This window comes from Chiloscyllium plagiosum, unplaced genomic scaffold, assembly GCF_037043375.1.
Source record: "Chiloscyllium plagiosum isolate Xiang-an unplaced genomic scaffold, Cpla_swu_hap1 HiC_scaffold_5, whole genome shotgun sequence".
In the NCBI taxonomy this organism is placed as follows: Eukaryota; Metazoa; Chordata; class Chondrichthyes; order Orectolobiformes; family Hemiscylliidae; genus Chiloscyllium; species Chiloscyllium plagiosum.
The window spans coordinates 59473839-59495494 of record NW_028270143.1 but is presented as its reverse complement, the minus strand read 5'-3'; the positions used below and the strand labels follow the sequence as shown (position 1 = coordinate 59495494).

General features: G+C 40.1%; 1 protein-coding gene across 8 annotated transcripts in view; it reads right to left on the bottom strand.

Moving 5' to 3' along the window:
* The window catches only part of LOC122549908 (tensin-3), a 439923-nt gene that overhangs the window by 9087 nt on the left and 409180 nt on the right, over nt 1-21656 (bottom strand). For all 8 annotated transcript variants that reach the window (XM_087987222.1, XM_043690124.2, XM_087987223.1 and 5 more), the window contains 6 exons: nt 20716-20890; nt 10616-11298; nt 7328-7426; nt 4532-4663; nt 1043-1141; nt 849-926 (listed from right to left, as the gene is read on the bottom strand). In XM_087987222.1, coding sequence (XP_087843348.1) covers nt 849-926; nt 1043-1141; nt 4532-4663; nt 7328-7426; nt 10616-11298; nt 20716-20890 — 1266 coding nt within the window. The remainder of the gene's footprint in view (nt 1-848; nt 927-1042; nt 1142-4531; nt 4664-7327; nt 7427-10615; nt 11299-20715; nt 20891-21656) is intronic.

The window sequence follows — 21656 nt, the reverse complement described above, 5'->3', positions numbered from 1 at the left end:
ACTTGAAACATGGCCTCACACCTAAAATACCTTGTCTAATCAAAGTGTTACCTTTATTCTGATAAAACCTGAAATTATCTTGGGGCAATGACTTGAAAGAAATTCTGGGATTTACATATTAATCAGTTGAAACCTGCACCTCCATTCTAACTGATTAAAGACTTAATAGCCATCCTGGTTTGTTCAATACATGTGCATAAGTTGTATGAACTTTGATCTTTTACTCAAATGCAACTGATTAATTGAGGCCACTGTTTCTAAAGTGCGAACTTTTAAAGCATGTGTTGGCTTTAGCACGATTACATCCCCAACAGCTTAAGTGCTGTTTCTAAAGCGCAACTTTTCTATGATGTGGGATTGCAAAAGAATGCAACCATTGCATTACAGAAGAACTACCTGTAATAGGCTTTTGTCTTTTTAAGCTTGGCCAAGCCTAAGAATAGACCCAATCACATTCAGAGGCTCTTCTCAATACTTCTGTCCACCTATTGTAACCTTGCCCTTTAATCTGTCTTTCTTTTTAAATTTCATAAGTATGCAATTTGTCACTACTATCACTTGTGTACTCCCTGCACACATCCAGGTCGATACCTTTATTTGAGTTTTTTCTGAGGCTTGACAATTGAGATTTAAACTACATTATTATGGAAAATCTAGGCTAACATGCTAATTTAAACATTCAAAATGATAATTCATTTTACAACAAAATTAAAAATAAGCTAACATATTTCGAGCTGCATTCATTTTGAAAAGGAACGCTTTGTAGATGTGATTACAACTGCATCAGTTTGAGAGCATGCATCAGAACAGCTTTTCAACCGTGTTCTTCTGCCAACTTATATACTTACCTCTGTCAGGGATGAGTAACTTGCAAGGCAATGCTAGTGGTGTGATGGAATGTTGGTAAACCAATGCAGTCAGACTCCCTAATTAGAAACACAGTAATGCGTATTAGATACAAAGGAATAAATTCAGGTTTAAAGCAGCTGGATCATCTTGACTGTATAGACTTTACTTCTGAAGAGTAAACGTTAAATCATACCAAAATATGGCTCATTGGGGCAACCCTTTAATCGTACTCCTTTCTGGGTACATTCAATCAGGAAATGTCTGACCAGCTCATTCGATAAGTCTCCCATTGCTGTGTGAAGAGTAAAGAAACACAAGTTTACACATCACAGAATTGCTCCAGCACTGACGGAGGCTATTTGGTCCATCATTTATGTGTCAACTCTATAAAAATGCAATTCAGCAGAGACCACACCCCCACTTTCTCACTGTAATTCTGCATATTCCTCCTTTTCAGATAATTACCCTCTTGAATGCCTCAGTTAAAAAGGACTCCAACATACAGATTCTTAACTACTCACTGTATGAAATGGTTCATGCCTTCATTGCTTCCTTTCCAAATTCAATTAAATCTGTGCTCACTTGTTCTCAGGCCTTCCATCTGTCTCTCTATCTTTCCAGACTCCCCACGAATTTGGATGCCTCTATCAAATCTTATCTTGACACATTTTATCGAAGGAAAACAGTCCCAGCTTCTTTAATCTGCGTAACTGAAATTCCTCATCCCTGGAACTACTCTTATGAATCTTTTCATTTACTCTGCAATGTCTTCACAGTTTTCCTGAAATGTGTCACCCAGAACAGAATGCAATACTCCACTAGAAGCCAGAGCAATTTTTAATACAAGTCAAACTTAACATCCTTGCTCTTGTACTCTATGCCCCAATTAATAAAGCCTTACATACTGTATGCTTCACTAACTGCACTGATAGGATGTCCAATGATTTGTGCACACATACACTTAGAGGGGTGCTCTGCTCCAGCACCCCTCTAGACCTTTACCCTATTTTGTATCCTCTCTCCGCACTGGAGGTGATTCAGAGGAGGTTTACTAAGATTGATACCTGGAATGAGCAGATTACCTCATGAATATAGGTTGGATGGATTGGCTTAGTTTCCACTGGAGTTTTGAAAGTGAGGGATGACTTGATTCAACTGCCAAGGTCCTGACTGAGTGTTGACATCGTGGATGTGGACAAGATGTTTCTTCTTGTGGGTCAGTGCAGAACCAAGAGTCACTGTTTTCAAATTAGGAGTTACACTTTCAGTGCAGAGATGAGGAGAACTATTCTCAGTGAGTTGAGAAATTTTGGAACACTGTACCTAGGAAGGTCATTGAATAATTATTTTCAAGAGAGAATTGGATTTGTGTTAGGCAAGGGAATCAAGGGTCATTAAGGTCGATGGGAATCTGGAATTCAAAACACAAACCAGCGCCATGATCTTATTGAATGGCAGTGCAGGCTGGGGGTTGGGTGGGGGAGAGGAATGTCTGTTCTTATTTCATATGATTTGAAATACTGGTGGCACGTTAACTCGGTGGTTAGCACTGCTGCCTCAAAGCACCAGGGACCCGGGTGCAATTACACCCTCTGGGTGACTGGGTGGATTTTACACATTTTCCAGTGCCTGTATATGTTTCCTCAGGGTGGTCCGGTTTCCTTCCTGAGGCCAAAGATGTGCAGATTGGGTGCAACGGCCATGCTAAATTGCACTGTGGTGTCCAGACTAGTGTGGGGTTACAGGAAAAAGGTTGGGTAGCTAGGTCTGGTGGAGGGGGGGGGGGAATGCTCTTCAGAGGGTTGGTGCAGCCTATTTGGGCCAAATGGCCTCTTTCAGCACTTGGGGATTCTATGATTTTCCTACAAAAATCAATCACATCAGATTTCTCTGCATTGAGCTTCACCTGTCAGTTGCCCACCAACTTGTCTCAGTCCTTTTGAAAGTCTACACTATCCTTTTCACAATTTACATGTTGGTTCGTTGATTGTGCCAGAAACTATGAAGTGATGTGGCTTGAGTAGGCCAATTAAGGAGAGTAGATATACGTTAAAAAGTAAATTTAAAGGAATTGGAGAAGCAGAGAGATTTAAGGCTTCAGATACGCCAATCTTTAAAAGTGAAAACATGAGTTGCAAAATAAACAGTGGACCCAGGTCTTATAAATAATAGTGCTAAATACAAAACTAAATAGTTAATGGCAAACCTGAACCAGTAATTAGGCCACAGATGGAATTCTGCGTCCAGTTTTCAATGCCTTACTTTGGAGAGAGTACTAGGGCCACAGAGAATGTCCACATTGGGTTGACTAAGAATTTTCAGATCTCTCTGTTATGAAATGAAAGACACTGCAGTCCTTTTCACAAAGCTAAATATACTCAAGCATATTGCCATCACAGAGAACAAACTATTGAACAGACTTCAAAACAGCTGCCATTGATCTTATCTCCACTCTCCATGCTTTACCCTCATGTGAACCTTCCGGCCCACTCCTTTCCCAATGCAGCAAAGATCTTTGCATTGCTCTGTTCCTGCCTCAAAGGCATTCAGCTCGGCAACATCATTTCTGGAGTCTAGACGCCCAAATACTCCACCTTGAAAGATGGCATATTTCAGAGTCTTAGGTTTGGGATTAGCTCACAGACATAGATCATGACCTCACTCTTCTCCATCACCATTTTTACTGACCTTTTGAATGTTCTAATCTTGTTTTGAACTCAAATCATGGTTAATCCACAATTTAGATTCATCCTTCAAATGACTGAAGCTATTTTCTTTGGTCCCACCAAAGACTCAGTATCTTTGATCCTGACTGAAATTACCTCCAAAAGCCTTATCAACCTCTCAGGCTGAAATAAACAGTTCCTGACTTGAGAGGTTTAATCCTGAGCTAATCATTAAATCTCATTTCTGTCCCACACTAAGTTTTAACCTCTGCAAAATTCTCACTTCTGTCCCATCATATGATCACAGCAATGGTCCCCTCAGTGCTGTGGCTGTGGAGGTCAAGTCATTGAGTGTATTTAAGACAGTGATAGATAGGTTCTTGATTAGCGAGGGGATCAAGGGTTACAGAGAGAAGGCAGGAGAATGGAGTTGAGAAACCTATCAGCCATGATCGAATGGTGGAGCAGACTCAATTGGCCTAATTCTGCTCTGATACCGTTTAGCCTTCTATCTTCTTCTCTTCATTTTCTCCAACATTTCATAAACTTTGTTGTTCGAGTTTTCTACTGTGGGAAATCTCATTTGTCTATTGCACCCATTCGATAGACTCAGCACAACGTATTAAATTCTTATCCTTGGTTTTTAAAACTGTTGCCTTGCAACAATATATATCTCCAAGCTTCAAACTCCAAAGCCCCTTTTAAAATGTTAATTTCCTTGATTTTAGCTTTTGATTTAGTACCATCTTCTCTTCATCTGATAACTATCATTAAATTCTTCAAGTGTATCAGACTTGTTCTCTGGATTTTCTCCTGTGCCTCTCCGTTCCACTTGTGACTTTCTGACCCAGTTTTAGTCACTTTCTTCATGCTTTGCCATTGATTTTCTAATGACACCTGCGTAGCACCGAAGGCATTTTTCAACATTGAAGGCATTATTCACATTTCAAGTCATTGATGAAAGCGTAAAAGGAAACAAACAGTCTGTATGGAAGTCATTTTGAAACACGCAATACCTTTCTTATTTTGCTGCAGCACTGAAGCAGGAGGTGTCGCAACTTTCATTGCCAAACCATAGGCACCTCGGAAAGAGTGGCTGTCCCGTACAATGAATGACCCTGGCTCTTTGTCCTTTAGTATTGCAATGGCTGCAAGTGGAAAAAATTCTTATTAACAATTAAGCTGAGAGAAGACTCAGAATGTGATTTGCTTCCAGAGACCATACTGAACAATCCTGATAAGAATATTTTCTATCACAGAAAAAGCCTGTTCATTGTTTCGTATTTAACTTCACATGTATCTTAGCACTGAACTCACCTCCTCCTTAATTTCCTTTAACCTACAATGAGATGTGCAAAGTAACTGATAAGCACGAGATATTAATGACGGATAGAATATGTGGTTTGATCCTAGGTTTAATACTAAGATGCATCCATCACTGATGATGACACTGCTCAGGTTTTAGGGAATCTGTGAGATGCCACCTGATGAGAAGGTTAACAGCAGGCATTCAAACTGTTTCTCTAGCCCATAAAACAAAACCTTTCAGAAAAAGGATCTGAAAGGTGGACGCAGCTTGATTATTACACAATCTAAGTAACTCAAATGTTCAAATCTCTCAGAAATCCGGGTCTTTGTAAATCTCATTGGGATACGTGTCATCTTCTCTTGGCAACGTTATGAAAAAGCTTACATGAAAAATGACACTAAAGATTTGGTGTTGCCTATCAGAAGAGAAATTATTTACCAATGTATAATTTAAGTGTTATAGGATTAGTACGGCAATAGTAGAACATAGAAAAGTACAGCACAGAACAGGCCCTTTGGCCCACGATGTTGTGCCGAGATTTAATCTTCCCGTAAAATATAGTAACTTCACCTACGCACCCCTCAACTCACTGCTATCCATGTGCATGTCCAGCAGCCGCTTAAATGTCCCCAATGACTCTGCTTCCACCACCACAGCTGGCAACACATTCCATGCATTCACAACTCTCTGCATAAAGAACCTACCTCTGATGTCTCCTTTATACCTTCCTCCTAATATCTTCAAACTATGACTTCTCGTACCAGTCAATCCTGCCTGTGGAAAAGTCTCTGGCTATTGACTCTATCTATTCCTCTCATTATTTTGTACACCTGGATCAGGTCTCCTCTCTTCCTCCTTCTCTCCAGAGAGAAAAGTCCGAGCTTATTCAACCTTTCCTCATAAGGCAAGCCCTCCAATCCAGGCAGCATCCGGGTAGACCTTCTTTGCACCCTCTCCAAAGCCTCTATATCTTTCCCATAGTAGGGCAACCAGAACTGGACACAATATTCCAAGTGTGGTCTCACCAGGGACTTGTAGAGCTGTAGCAAAACTTCGCGGCTCTTAAACTCAGCCCCCTGTTAATGAAAGCCAAAACACCAAATGCTTTCTTAACAACCCTATCCATTTGGGTGGCAACTTTGAGGGATCTATGAGCTTGGACACCCAGATCCCTCTGTTCCTCCACACTGCCAAGAATCCTGTCTTTAATCCTATATTCAGCATTCATGTTCAACCTTCCAAAATGCATCACTTTGCATTTATCCAAGTTGAACTCCACCTGCCATTTCTCAGCCCAGCTCTGCATCCTGTCTTTGTCGCGCTGCAGCCTGTAGTAGCCCTCTATACTATCGATGACACCTCCAACCTTTGTGTCATCTGCAAATTTACTAACCCACCCGTCAACCTCCTCATCCCAGTTATTTATAAAAACTACAAAGAGCAGAGACCCAAGAACAGAGCCCTGCGGGACCCCACTCAACACTGACCTCCAGGCAGAATATTTTCCATCTACAACCACTCTCTGCCTTCTGTCAGCCTGCCAATTCTGAATCCAGATAGCTAAATCTCCCTGTATCCCATACTTCCTGACTTTATGAATGAGTCTACCATGGGGAGCCCTATCAAATGCCTTGCTAAAAGTCCACATACACAACATCCACTGCTCGACTGTCATTGACCTGTCTTGACACCGCCTCAAAGAACTCAATAAGATTTGTGAGGCACAAATAATGCAAAATATGTTGCTTACTAATCTGCTGCTGAATCAGAATTCACTTAATCTTGTCTCCACTCTTTAGGCTATACACTTGTCATTAAGCAGACTGAGATCAATGTCAAAATACAGCTCTGCTGAGGCAGGTTTTCAGATTCACAGATTGAAATCAGAAGAAATCAACATGACTTTTAAAAAAAATTAATTCCTATGACACGTTTCCAGTGACATCACAGATTACAACAGATGCATAAGGCATGCATGATTTCCATATACAGAATGAGCAAAAAAGATGATTTTACTGGACACGTTACAGAGCTAAGTTGTTAGTAAGCCATTAAAATTATTTCTTAGTCAGCAAATCGGACCAATGATATTGTACATACATCATCGTTTCCGGTCTAATAACAGAAGCAGTATTGAACATACTACCCCAGGTAAATTAATGAGCTGGGATCCTTGACAAATTTTTAGTCATTGATTGTGGCAATGACATATTATGAGAAGATATCTTGTGTTAAATATGTCCAGCTTGTCATTGTTATCAATAATGATCAGGAAAGGAATCACTTTCACTTTTCTTACCTGTAGTCCAATAGGGATTGGAAACCTTTACTGTGCTAAATTAGTAGTTGCACATTCTCATATGTCTTGCAAGTTTCCTATTCCAGTTTGCACTCACTCAAAAACTGGAATTAATAATAGGCAGCTAAGATTAGATCACTCTGTATGCTACTTGATCTTTTAGTTACTCAGACTTCACTGAAACAGAAAGTGCCTCCATCTCACCTTGTTCACGTGATATTTCGGGTTTGTACCAAAATTTAGACGTGTCTTGTACAAATTTTACAGTGACATGTTTGTCAGACGAAAAAGCAGTTTCTGTAACTAAAGTGGGAGAAAAAATAATCAATTCATGGAAGATGTACTTTGGAATTTCAGTTTCAATTTCATATTGCAAAAATGAACACAGATGATGATTGATGAAACAATCAGATGATATGAACCCATTTTGCAACACAATTCAAAATTCAAAGTGAAATGAGGTCAGGTAATTAACTCAAAAGGTTAACAGCTTCTCTCTCTCTACAGACATTGCAAGTTTGGCTGAGTGTTTACAGCATTGCCTGCTATCAAAAAAATCTTACCTCATTAGCTTTAAGATAATAATTATTTCAAAATTACTTTCTTAGGGCTTCAGCCTTATCCAGCTTTAAAAATAATCACTGAAGTGGCACCGACATACATGCATCTTATTTATCAGGTTTACAAAATTACCATATCATTGAAAGAGGAAAAAAATGTGTTTGATATTGTGAACAGGTATTTAAAAAATGATATACAGAGGAACCTCGATTATCCAAACAACACGGGCAGGTAGTATTTCATTCTGTTAATCTAATTCCAGATTATCAAATGCTGGATAACATACTTTAGCTGAGCATTAGGACCTTGCGATCTTGCCAGGTAATTAATATTTGGATAATTGAATGCCAGATAATCGAGTTTCCTCTGTAAACTTTTGTTTGCCCTCCATAAGTTGAGACCTACATTTCAGGAGATTACATGTTCAGTCATTGGCTTAGGAGAAGGTGAGGACTGCAGATGCTGGAGATCAGAGCTGAAAATGTCTTGCTGGAAAAGCGCAGCAGGTCAGGCAGCATTCAAGCAGCAGGAGAATCGACGTTTCGGGCATGGAATCGACGTTTCTTGCCCGAAACGTCGATTCTCCTGCTCCTTGGATGCTGCCTGACCTGCTGCGCTTTTCCAGCAACACATTTTCAGCTCAGTCATTGGCTTATACTGGCAAGGACAGTAACAGGACTGTGAGAATAAGCCTCATCCCCACTGGATTATGAAAGGAGAAACTAAACATGGTTCGGTTTGCTGCCACTACTCATTGAACGTGTGTTTGGATTTACAGCCAGGAAAGGGCTGAATATTCCCCTAATGTTTAATGTTTTACCTACAGTGTGGTTACGGACTCTTCGGCCCAACAAGTCCACACTGACCCTCCGAAGAGTAACCCACCCAGATCTATCCCCCCACTATTATCCTATATTTACCCCTATCTACCCCCAAAACCCCTAATTAACCTACACATCCCTGAACACTCTGGGCAATTTAGCATGGCCAATTCACTTAACCTGCACATCTTTAGATTGTGGGAGGAAACCGGAGCACCCGGAGGAAACCCATGCAAACACAGGGAGAATGTACAAACTCCACAGTCGCCTGAGGCTGCAATCGAACCTGGGCCCCTGGCACTGTGAGGCAGCAGTGCTAACCACTGAGCCACATGCCACTGAGTTCACACACAAATAACAATTCTGTGGACATGATAATCATGTTCCATGCATCCCTGAACTTATTCCACCAAAAATAATCAATGGTTTCTGGAATGGAGGGGGTGTAAATGGTTAAAAATAACAGAATAGGGGACCACAGAGCTTAAAGGATGATAATGAGGTGATACAAATGACTAACACCATAGTTACAGCAACACTGACAATGTCCTCCAGCTGTGACTGCAGAAATTACAACTGAACAGCTGTCAGTTTTACATTGGAGTGGCCTTTCAGCTTAGTGTCTGGCAGCACAAAGCACCCAGCCACCTTTCAAAATTTCAGTTATTTATTTTAAGTAGATGCAGCACTAATTAAATCTTGTGGTGTCGACTTTTTTTTTAAGATCAAGATTTTTAATAAAGATTTTGAGATTCTAGTCACAATTTTTTATTCCCCCCCGTATTCACTTTGACCTTACTTCTCCTTTGCCTCAAACGTAATGAATTTCCGAGTCTTCAAAATACTGGTAGAACATAGTTCTAAAAAAAAACTGCACTCTGGCCTGGAATCACCAAGGAGAAATTAAAAATACTGAAGGTTTAGGATTGATTATTTTAAGGTAGCAGCCAACAACCCAAACTTAGATATTCAGATAGTAAAGGGTTTTGTTTCCACCAGCAACATGACCTTAGGTATCATTTTACTCATGCTGACTGGCCTGTTTTAGACATGGAGAATTTATTCTTTTATTATAAATTGCATTTGCTCAGAGTGGCCAGAAAGGAAATTTAGATTCACTGTGCATCCCACTGAATGTAACCCCTGTGCTTGGAAATGAAAGTCCTGGTCTTTTCCCCCTCCTTTAGGCTCCTGGAATTCCCTAAGTGGAAGGTGACATTTTGAAATAAAGATTCAGGTAATTTGCAGTAATTGAAAACACCTGCTTCCAGAAGACAATCATTGTTAAAAATGTTTTCAAAAACTGTCAAGAGTTGCTCTCATCAGTGGAGAAGAAAGTGCAGATTTGGAGCCCAATCCTGAATAGGAGAAAGCAATCACAAGGCTTGCATTAATCAAATAACCCATCTTATCAGAGCTACAACTACCTTCGTTCCAAAAATACAAACTAGGAAACCGAATTTTCCTAACAGTTAGTAAATATTTACAAATTCAATGGTAATGCCACAGTTAAACTCTGTCGCAAATCCAAGCTCAGTGGCAAACCTGAAAATCCAAACTATATTCCTGAAGTGTGCACTCATTTAAAATGACTGGAGTACCTCAGCAGTGAGCACATATGATTGGAAATGCTCAGTTCATTCCCAACACTTTGCAAATTAACACTCCCTGTTTTGGATACCAATCTTTTAAAAATTTTCTTCCAACTCAATATTGGGAGAATCAAAAATCAAACCAAATGACAACAGCGTACTCAAAGTGCCTGTTAAATTACATTGGTGTTGTTGTTGGTTGTGTTAACTCAGCAACAACCATGGAATGTAAACCAGATGTAATTGTTGCCTTTACAGGAGCTGGTTCTCTAACTGTGGGTGGGTTGGGCACACAGCATGTGGCTTTCCAATAACTGTCCTTTATAACCCTACTAAGGAAATGGGTGGAGCCACAAGTGAAAGTTAATTATATATATAAAAAATATATTAATTCTCTGTAAACAATTGGATGACAAATGTCAAGTATTTAAATAAAAGTATTAACTTACTGTGAGCATAGATGGATATGGAACCTTTTAAACAACCACGCAGTAGGATACAACAATCAAAACATTTACCTTGTGCAACAGAAGTATTTACGACTTTAGAAAAGTCGGGAAGGACACTGGGGAATGGAATGCTGATAGTACTTCCACTGTGGGGACTGGAAAATCCACTTGAAGCTGGTGAGACAGAGGTAATTGAATGATCTCCCTCTGAAATCCTTTTCTTCTCTGGTAGTGGAGGATGCACATTCAGACTCAAAGCATCATTCATCAGTGTTGCGCTGCTTTGTGCTTGGCCACTAACTGCTGAAAGCACTCCCTCTTGCAGACTACCATTACCCAAGAAACTAGTTGCTTGGGAATTCATGTTTGCAGCAGTGTTGTTTGATCCTGCAGAAAGACTAGGTAGTATGGCTTGTTCTCCATCATACTGAAGTCCACGATTAACATTATAGTGCAAGTAACCCTGTTTACTGGAATCTGCAGGCAAAGGATGCAATGCAGGGCTTCCTCCAGCACTGTTCTGTTGTAGATTTGAAGTGTGTCGCTCAGAACTACTAACGTGAACAGTGTGGTTGATGGGAGAGATAACTTGCGATCCTGAAGGAGGAAACTGCAACAGGATAGAGGTCTCTTTTGGTGTATTTCTGGAGTTAACACCAAGCTCTGAGGAACCAAGGTAGCTTCCTGTTGATCTGCTAATCCCACTTACTGGTGGCACTCCTTTCTGGGCACTGTCCAACCAGGTAGGTGGGCTATCAGGGAGACAAAAACAACACATAAATACAACTCAATACCATCAGGTGTACGTTTTACAGTCTACAAAGCCATTCATGCTTGTAGATCTCTGAGAAAAAATCCAATATCGCATTCACAGTGGAATCACTGATAAATGTCAACCTCTTAAATGTAGAGCATAACTGAAGCAGATCATCTACAAATTTACTGAAGTTTTTTTTAAAAAACACAACAGTATCTAATTTTGTTATTCCACCACAAAATATTGCAACTCAGAATCTGGAATTACTAATGCTCAGCTCAATCTATGGTGAATTTTGACCAAAGGAGTATCAATGCAAAGAGTTCGACGAATCCAGCTACTGCATGCTCTAAAATGAATGCAAGTAATATTTTTTTAAAAGTCATTTGGGTAAGGGACAGTGAGCTTGATTTTTCTCTCAGAAGTCTTTCTTTTCCTCATCAGAACCTTGCCCAAGGTGATGGAGAATGCTGGAGCCCAAATGAAGTCATTGCCCATCGTCTGCTGCAGCTTTCGATATCCACATCTCTAGCAACTTTTACTTTTGAGATTTCCAGCATCCTGCTATGCTCACCAGTGTCCACTGTATATCTGTTTGTCAGTGATCAGCCAGTCCTTGTTTTCCATGACCTAAATATTAATAATATCTTTGTAGCTATTTTTCAATTCTGCTAACACTGGACTAAAACATTAGCCTTGACGGAGAGCATATTCAATTGAAACAGAAAAGAAAGTTTGAATGTTGCACACAGAGAGGATGGGAATAGATTTGAGATGGGGGTGGGGGGGTGGGGGGGTGGGGGGGTGGAGAGAGATTAAATAGGAGTGAACTTTTTTTGGTCAAAATGAATTGCATTTAAGTAGAGGTTCTCAATCCTGTAATTTTTTTGTGGGCACTTCTTTTTCCTCGTTTGATTGATGGCATGTGTTTTATTTTTGCAGACATTCTGAAAGTTTTATTTTTGAGTGCAGCAAGGAAGCAGCACCTATCTGTTTTACTGTTCTGCTGTGGGAAACAGCAGAATTATTTACCATGCATTTTAAGAGCTTCACCCACAGTATAGAAGAAAACGTTTTTGCTTTTAAAGACACTTTATGTGGGGAAAATGTGATTTGAGCTAGTTTGGGAAGAAGTAGTGTTTATGCACCATACTTGCCTTATGGTAGAAATTGCTGTCGGGAGTGGTCTGTGGCTCTTGTCCAACACAGGATACATAGAGAGTAAAATTCCATGAAGGCCCTTCTGCTCTAACTTTGTTCGAAGAGTCCTGTGAACTTCCAGGAACATGGTATTGCGTTTTTATGCTGCTGTTCTGAGATTTATGTGGTTCTTCCATCAAAGTTATGATGAACAAGTTGAAGATCCCCATAAATTTCACCCCTACAACGCTAATATTTTGTTCACAAAGTACTTTATCAAAAGAAAAAACGACAGAAATTCTTCAGAAAGCAAAACTACTTAGTAAAGGAATGAACAGGTGCAAAATAGAAACGTGTGATAGCAAGTAAGTGCAAAATGAAGTGAAGCAAACAGTCTCAAATTAGTCATTCAGCCAGCTTGCTGGTCCATGCAAAGAGATCCCTATTCAGTACCTGGGATGTTACAAGTTATCGAAACCCTGGTGACAACACTGCAGGAGCTCTTAAGCTTTGCATGAGAGTGATCTCACCTTGGCAGTGAAGCCTTGATTTTCTAATCAAGATTATCAAAGACAAGAGCTCAAAATTGCCTGACCCCATTTGGAAAAGTGAGCATTTTGGAAAAGTGAGCAGATATCTGCATGTCTGCATTTCTGCCCACTACTTTTCACACATACTTCCTGCAGACGAGGAATGATGATATTGGTAATATCTGCCTCAAACAAGTGAGAGCTTTATTTAAATACTAGGTTCAGGCACAGCATCTGGCATACCATTTCCTAACCTTAATTCCTAAATCCAAAACATTTTATGGTTGCCAGGTAATGGTAATTATATGAGGAGTCATGGAAAGGCCATAGTCATACTGAAGCACTGTATTAACATATCTGGCATGTCTGAGTTTTTGGATTTCTTTTCAGGTTCCTATGGAAACCGAGTATCAATGAACTCTGCAAAATGTCACTCCTTTTCAGGACAAACAGACAGAACAAAGAAAGGTTATGATGCTTAAGTGGCAGGACTACACTGGTGATTAATTCCAGGTCTGTAATATAGAGGTATAAATATCTATTCCTCTAACCTCTCACACATACACACACTCTCACTCACATTCTCTCTTCCCTTCCTAATGGCATTGTGGGTCAGTCCACAGCAAGCAACTAAGGATGAGCAATAAATGCTGGCCGAGCAATGTCCACATCCAACAAATGAATAAAAGAAAACACAAACACTCATGTTAACGTATCTGCTAAAGGATAAAAAGGGATTACTCTGCAAAGACCCACTTCCTGGGAAACACTTTTTCCACTGGATGTTAGTCTTTGAAGGGGAAATAACCAGGAGTGAAATATTCATATCATTCTCCAGTCCTGCAGGATGGTACTTGTGGATGGGTCACTAAACATAAAGAGTTTTCCCTGATATCTTGGCAGACACAACTGCTGAGGAAATATAACATTGAGAAGTGTTATCCAACAGTGTTTTTTTTTCAGAAACAGGAAATCTTATCTGGGCAGATCTTTCCTCACAAACTTGTTGCCCACTGAAGACCAGAACAAACCCCAAGCCAAACAGCCAGTAAAACAGTGGTTTTCGCAAGTCACATGATTTCTAGTAAACTTCATTTTTAAAAACCTTCAATGTTCACAGTAGACCTTCAAATGATTCACTTTAAAGAAACTAATCGGGTATCTCCACAGAACTTTAAATAAATCCATTATTCCATAACACTTCAAAACTGAAGTCCTCAAATAATAATAAATATGAAGCATCTTCAGGACAGCAGTTAAACATAGAAACTGCTTTCCCATGAACCCTGTTCCTCTATCAGCTTCTATGCATTGATAAAATCACTGTTTCATCATTAAAATGTATGCAAGTAATTCATGTTTTGGTACTAATCCACACAGCACTCCAGAAAAAGTTAGGGCAGACATATTCAAGAATGAATTCATGTTTAATCATAGAATCCCTACAGTGTGGAAACAGGCCATTTGGCCCAACAAGTCCACACCGACCCTCTGAAGGGTAATCCACTCAGACCCATTCCCCTACCCTATTACTTTACATTTCCCCTGACTAATGCACCTAACCTGCATATCTTCGGACTGTGGGAGGAAACCAGAGCATCCCACAGAGTAAACCCACACAGACACAGGGAGAATGTGCAAACTACACATAGACAGTCGCCTGAGGCTGGAATCGAACCCAGGTCCCTGGTGCTGTGAGGCAGCAATACTAACCACTGAACCACCGTGCTGCCCACAGTTTTAATGATCCAGGTCTTAATGGCTTAGAGCAACCTCTGTGGTATTAAAAATTTTAATTTGCAAACTTGTGGCAGGGGAGGGTGGGGATCGAGGTCTTCAACATTGGTGGTGTTATTCCTTCAGAGTATAATGACTGTTGGAGATCACCTTTTATTAAAATAACATTTTCTTTGTATTTTGTATCTTGCTTTCTTATACACACATTTTCATTTGTCTTCAGTTCACATTCCCTAGATAATTTCAAAATGAATTTAAATGTTTCAAGTTATACATCCCTTGATATTGTTTGCTTCAGTAGAGGATTTGCTAATCATGACTGGTTAAAAGTTTTGTGGTTGTTTGGTCCATTCACACATGCCACAGATACCAACTGAGCCCCTTTAGGAGATGCCAGGCAGTAAACGTTCTTCAGGAACAGTAGCGTACCACACACAAGTAGAGTGCCTGCTTCAATATTTGGCTAATGCACAGAAGCTGATGAAGGAACAGGGCTCACGGGAAAGCAGTTCGTGTGTTTAACTGCTGTCGTGAAGATGCTTCATATTTATTATTTTATTTGAGAACTTCAGTTTCGAAGAATTGTAGAATAATGGATTTATTTCATGTTTTGTGGAGATATCCGACTAATTTCTTTACTTGATGCGATTATATGGAATATAGTAGCGCCTCGACATACGAACGACCCCGTTCACGAACAAATCGGTTTACGAACAGGATTATACGTAAAATTTTACTTCAACGTACGTACGAAATTCAAGGTATGAACGAAGGTACGAACGCAAAAAGCCCGTGCGCGACCACGTGGTTTAATTGTTCTGCTTTGCTATGCGCACTTTGACGCAAAAGCTCTCTGGGCCCCGTGTGATCTCATTCAGTTCATCCTTGGCGCGCGTGCTGTGAACATCGTTCGTTGCTACATCCAAGCATTCTTAAGAATTTTTTTTTGATTTTTGCATTAAATTAGCCCTCATTATGGCTCCCAAGAAAGTGAAAAGTGGTAGCGATAGTGGTGTTAAGAAGCCTAAATGTATTACTGTAGAAACGAAGAAGGGAATAATAGCTAAACACGAGAATGATGCTCGCGTATCTGATCTCGCTAAGCAGTACGACATGGCGAAACGGATCAATTGGAATTACATTAATTCAAATGGGAAAAATTGATTCAGTTTGCAAACTTTTCGGTTCGCGAACCGGGTGCTGGAACGGATTAAGTTCGTAAGTCGAGGCGTTACTGTACTGGTATGGTATTATGGATGACAGTGTTGCTGACAAAGTCAGCATGCATTGTGCAACCCTAATTGCCCTGGAGAAATCTGTGGTGAATGGCCCTGCAGAACTACTGCAGTCTCTGTTGGGTTGGTACATTCACATTTCTAACCTTGAAGAAAAGTGACTGTATTCTTTCATAGCTCACCACAAATTCTAAGCCAAGGAGCCAAAGCATTGGAAAGGATGTAGATTATTTTTGTTTATTCATAAAATTTGTGTACCACTGGAAAAGCCAGTGACATGTGGCTTGCTAGGTTATTTCAGGGGGCAGGTAAGAGTCAACATCATTGCTGTGGGTCTTAAGTCACATACAGGTCAGTCTGGGTAAAGATGGAAGATTTTACTCCCTAAAGCATATTAGTCACCAAATGGGTTTTAACCACAATTTCTTGTTCACCATTTCTGAAACAAGCTTTTCTTTTTATTGCAGACTTATTTAATCAAGTACATTTATATTCTCCAGCTGCTCTGACAGATTTGAACTTGTGTCATCCCACTATTTATTCAAGTCTCTGATTTATTAGCACTGTACTATAACCATTACACTACTATTCCTGATTTGCTACATAAATACTAGGGATACAGGACTTTGGTTATGTAAAGAGATCAGGACCCGGGACTTTTATTCGTTCACTGGATGTAAGGATCATGGCAACACCAGACTTTGTTGGCTAACCCTAATTACCCTCAACAAAGCAGTGTCTGAGGCCCTTTTTGAACTGCTGCAGTGCACCTACAGTGCTGTTAGAGAGAGTTTCAGGATTTGACCTACCAACAGTCAACAAATGACAGTATAGTTCTAAATCAGGATAGAAAGTGTCTTGACAACGTTGATGCTGTCATGTACATCTTTCTGGATGGTCATGGGCTAGCTAGGTGCTGAAGAGCCTTGGTGAGTTGCTGCAGTGCAATATTGTAGATGGTACATATTGCTGCTACTCTGTGTTGTGCCCTGTGGATGGTAAACTGTCTTTGAGGACTCAGTTGAGTTTCTCATTGCAGAATTCCCACCTTGTGACCTGGTCTTACAATCTTAGAGAGAGATGTACAGCACAGAAACAGACTCCTCGGTCCAACTTGTCCACATGAACCAGATATCCTAAATTAATTTAATCTCATTTGCCAGCATTGGATCCATATCCCTCTAAACCCTTTCTGCACATATATCTGTCCAGATGCTTTTTAAATGTTGTAATTGTACCAGCCTCCACCACTTCCAATGGCCGATCATTCCATATATGCACCACCCAATGCGTAAAAAAGTTGCCCTTTAGGTCCCTTTTAAATCTTTCCCCTCTCACTCTAAACCTATGCCCTCTAGTTCTGTGCTCCTCCACTCCACGGAAAACAACTTGTCTATTTACCCTATCCACGCCCCCCCCCCCCAATGATTTCATAAACCTCTATAAGGTCACCTCTCAGCATCCCATCTTAGAGCCTACATTGTTCTGTAATAAGCAGTGAAGGGCAGGGGAAGTTGAGGGGAAATAGGCAGGTGTGTTCAAAATTAGCAGTGCAGATTGTATAAATGAAATAAATTATTTCATTAGCAGTGTAATAATTAAAAGTGACCAGCAAAAGAGCCAGATACAATATGAGGAAGTATTCTTTTAAGCAATGCATTGTTATGGAATGTTATCTGTCAAGATGGTGGCTGAAACTTCCAAGAAGAACTGGTAAAATACTTGAAGGGAAAAGAGTTTTTTGAAATATGAGGAATGGGTCAAGCTTTGGAACAAGTTGGATTGAGTTCCAAACAAGGGTCATTGGACACAAACTTGAACTCTGGGTGGAACCTTAAAGGAGTCTGAGAGGGATGGGCAATGGTGAGATTTCTGCAGAATTAGATGCGATATCCATGTGAGGTCTATCTCAACATCAAAAGCATCTCCCTCCATCTTTAATGCATCTGCCAAACAGTGAGTTAAGTTTCTTGCAAGGCAGTGGCCTGTTGTCCAGTAAGGGGGATTATAGCTGCTAAAGTGCCTTATTTACTGCACAGCTCATCTCATTCATGTTCAGCTTCCTATTTTTCAAATGTACCAAATACACTAGATGTTGAGAAAGCTCTACGTGGGAAATCAAAGCAGGTTCCTTGATGATGAGGAGCATCTATATTGTTCCACTAACTGCATGCACAACTTGTCCACTGATAGTGGTATCAACTTTCGCCAATCCTTCATGACCATCATGGCAGCTCTCTGATACACTCCAATTGGAGAATATCACTGCCACATACATATGGCGAAGATCTCTAATGAATGCAATGGAAAGGGGAATAGTTGCAGTGGGTTGGGGTCGAAACATGACAAGCACGTCTCTTTGGTTGTAATGCATTGGTCCCTCAGTCAGTGTAGCACTTTCAAGGCATGTGCCTTGACCAGGGCCACGGTGGAACAGATGATAGGGCTGGTGAAGATGCTGTTCTGCAGATTGGAACAGTCTGATGGGATCCTCCACAATAATCTGGATAGAGTTTGTCACACCATCTTGGCATACTGTGTCCTGAAGATTTGGCAGGGGAATGGGAGCAGTCTTCTGAGGAGAAGGACGAGGACACTGGAGGATGAAGACACTGGAGGAAGAGCTGAAGGAAGCTCTCCTTGTGAATGACAGACTTCAGCAGCATTAGGCAGCCAGGTCACGATCGACACTTGGTTCCACTCAATGGAAGATGGGTACAAAAGACCATCATGGACTATCAAGGTTAACATGCCAGCATTTGGTTCGCATTTGTTGTTATAAACTGTAGCGTCTATTTGTTTCTCGTGCTCCCTTTTTGCTGACTATCAATAAAAACCCTCCTGGACAAGGACAAAAATGCGGGCACTGGGGAAACAGTAGTAGGGACTCGAAGAAGTTGTTTAGATGGGAAAGGTCTAAGCACAGCGAAGTATGTGGCATGGTGGTTACACATAGACTAGGGTAAGAGAACAGGGTTGTTTGGTGTGAGGGAGTGGCTTTATGGTTGCTGTGCCAGGATGTTGACAGCAAGGGCCAATGCTGGATTACCAGCACCTCTCCGAGTGCACAGCAGCCTTAGAAAGGTGTAACAAGGCAAGGCATTCTAGACTTTCACTGGTTTTCCGTTAAGTGGTGAGTTGCTTTGGGAACAGCACATAGTGAAATCAGGATAGAATCAGACATGAGAGACCCCATGAGGCCGGGTAGGTCGGTTATGATGTACATTTGGTAAGATACGACCAGAAATCTCACTCGACGCCATGGTGAAAATAACCCCCAAAACAACTCAATGCAATTCGCACTGAGCCGATTGATGCTAGATTCACCTCTGTTTCTCTTGCCACAATGCAGAGGTTTTTCAGCACTTTGTTTTTATCCTCGCATTTAGAGTTTTTTGCTTTCATTATTATGGAATAAATTGGGAATCTGTTGCAATAAAAACTAGAAACAGCAAAATAGGCCCAATGAACTATTACTGTACTCTTTCAGTCTATGAAATAAAGACAAGTATGATCAATTACTAAAACATGAGATATTCTGTTTTAATGATTGTAATCAGACTTGGACTGCAACTGCCTTTAATTAATTTGGCTTCTGATATTTGTTACTCAATCCATTTTCTGCAGATGAGATATGAAACCTGAACTCTGAGTTTTAACTGAAAATTCTACAAATCTGTGACAGGTCTATGGCAAATTAATTTAACAGCATAGTCAGAGAAAGTCATCTTGTAGGTGTTAAGCTTAATATTCCAAACAAAAGGTCACTACATAAAGTCCTTTAGCCTCAAACCTTTTATAATGAGGTTTGTCATAAATAACAAAAACACCCACGAGAACCAAGGTGGAGATTATCATAAGTTCTAGAGTTTATAATGAGGTAAGGAAAGGAACTACTTATGATTATGCACAATCAAAACATAGAATAACATTTTTTACCTACACACAAAGTCTTCTCTAAATTTATTGAGTTAGTGTGTATGATGAGTGTGGTATGCAGAAGGAAGACCAATGGATTTAAATTCAGCAGATTTCAAATTAAATATTGGTATCAGAATAACTAATCAACCCAACCAACTTGCACTCGGAAACATGAGCTCCACATACTGGTCAGATTATTCTGACAAAATACACAACCCTCTTGCCACAGATTGCCCATCAATGTCGCAACAATATGGACACAGGCTTGGTCCAGATGCTAGGACGATCCATTCATCTTCCTCATAGCTGCAAGTAATATAGAACCATGGCACATCCAAACACCACTCTGCACTAAAGTCCTAGAACCAAGCCTAATAGCATAAATGGCTTACAATGCCACTTCAGTAAAAATGTTGACAGCAAAACAAGCATGCTTTTATTTTGGATACTGCATGTGCTTTTGGTGAAAATCAACAATTATAACCCAGGAAAACAAATCCTTCCACGTTTGAAAAACAGCACTAGCTTTAAACAAAAAGTGAATCTAAGAAGCACTGTTGTTTGGTGTCAAAATGTTTTACTGTATTTGCAAGGCTTAAAAAAATTCATATGGAAATAGTTCCTGTCCTCCTGACTTCTGGTTCTGAAGTCGGAAGCATTACAGAAACAGCTGTCTGATGAAATACATCTCCCATTAAAACCTCATTCATTGAAAAAGCATCAAATTTAACATTCATTCTTTATCTGAGTTCTAATACTGTCAAGAAGTCAAGTTAATATTGTATTTCAATTTGGAGCTTTTAACGTATAAATATGCACAGAAATCTAAATCTTTAAAAGCTTTCCCACCTGTTTGTTCTGGGGATTTGGCTGCTGGCAGAGGCTGAGCATGCTGCGCCATAAGATCGCTGGAAAGATGAATTAGTCATTGGGCTATCACTGCTGTACAGAACAGGGTTTGTCACCACAGCACCGTCTGATCCCACCACTGTATGGTTGATGCCTTCCATGTAACTTCGAGATTCTGTGCAGTAAAGACACATTTGGTGTAAGTACATTCAATAACTGTGATCAGCTTTGCTGTCAAGTCCAAAAGTGTGTTCCATCGTGAAATGAAGTGAATGACTTCCACACAGGTTTGATGTGTTTTAAAGCATAATATCTCAAGCTAGTTATAGTGCAGCAAGAGGCAAGTTACTGATCAATCGAGGATACACGAGGATTCTAACTTGGAAACCAAATAATGCTCATGGTTTCACATGACGCAAAATGAAGTCTTTACCCAGTAATTCATTGCAGCATGTAACCTACTGCTTAGTTGATCAGCTAAGCTTCTATTTCCAAGATGAATAGTTAAAAATGTTGTTTATTTAATTGAAAAACCATGCAGATTATTGTTCCCCAGCCATTTCAGATTGATTACCAGTTTGTTTGGTACAGATAACACTTCAAAATTCTTTACCGTGGGATTTCAAATTTCTGCAAAGTTCTTAACCCACTGTCCAGCTTTAAACTTACTACCACACAACTAAGAATTCAGAAAGTTCTATATTCCTGAAACGTCCAATAGTCTGAATTAAAGTCTTGGAAAATTATTCCCTTTTGTAAATGTTACAGGGGATGAAGGACTTGTTTCTCATTTTCAAAACTGAAAGCCTCACATAGCACCCAAACAGTTAACCAATAAAGACAGACACAGGCAAAAATCAGCATTTACGAAAACTTAAAATTATAACTAAGCAGCATTCTTTTAAGCAAAATCTACCAAACATGTTGACACAAGCACAAAG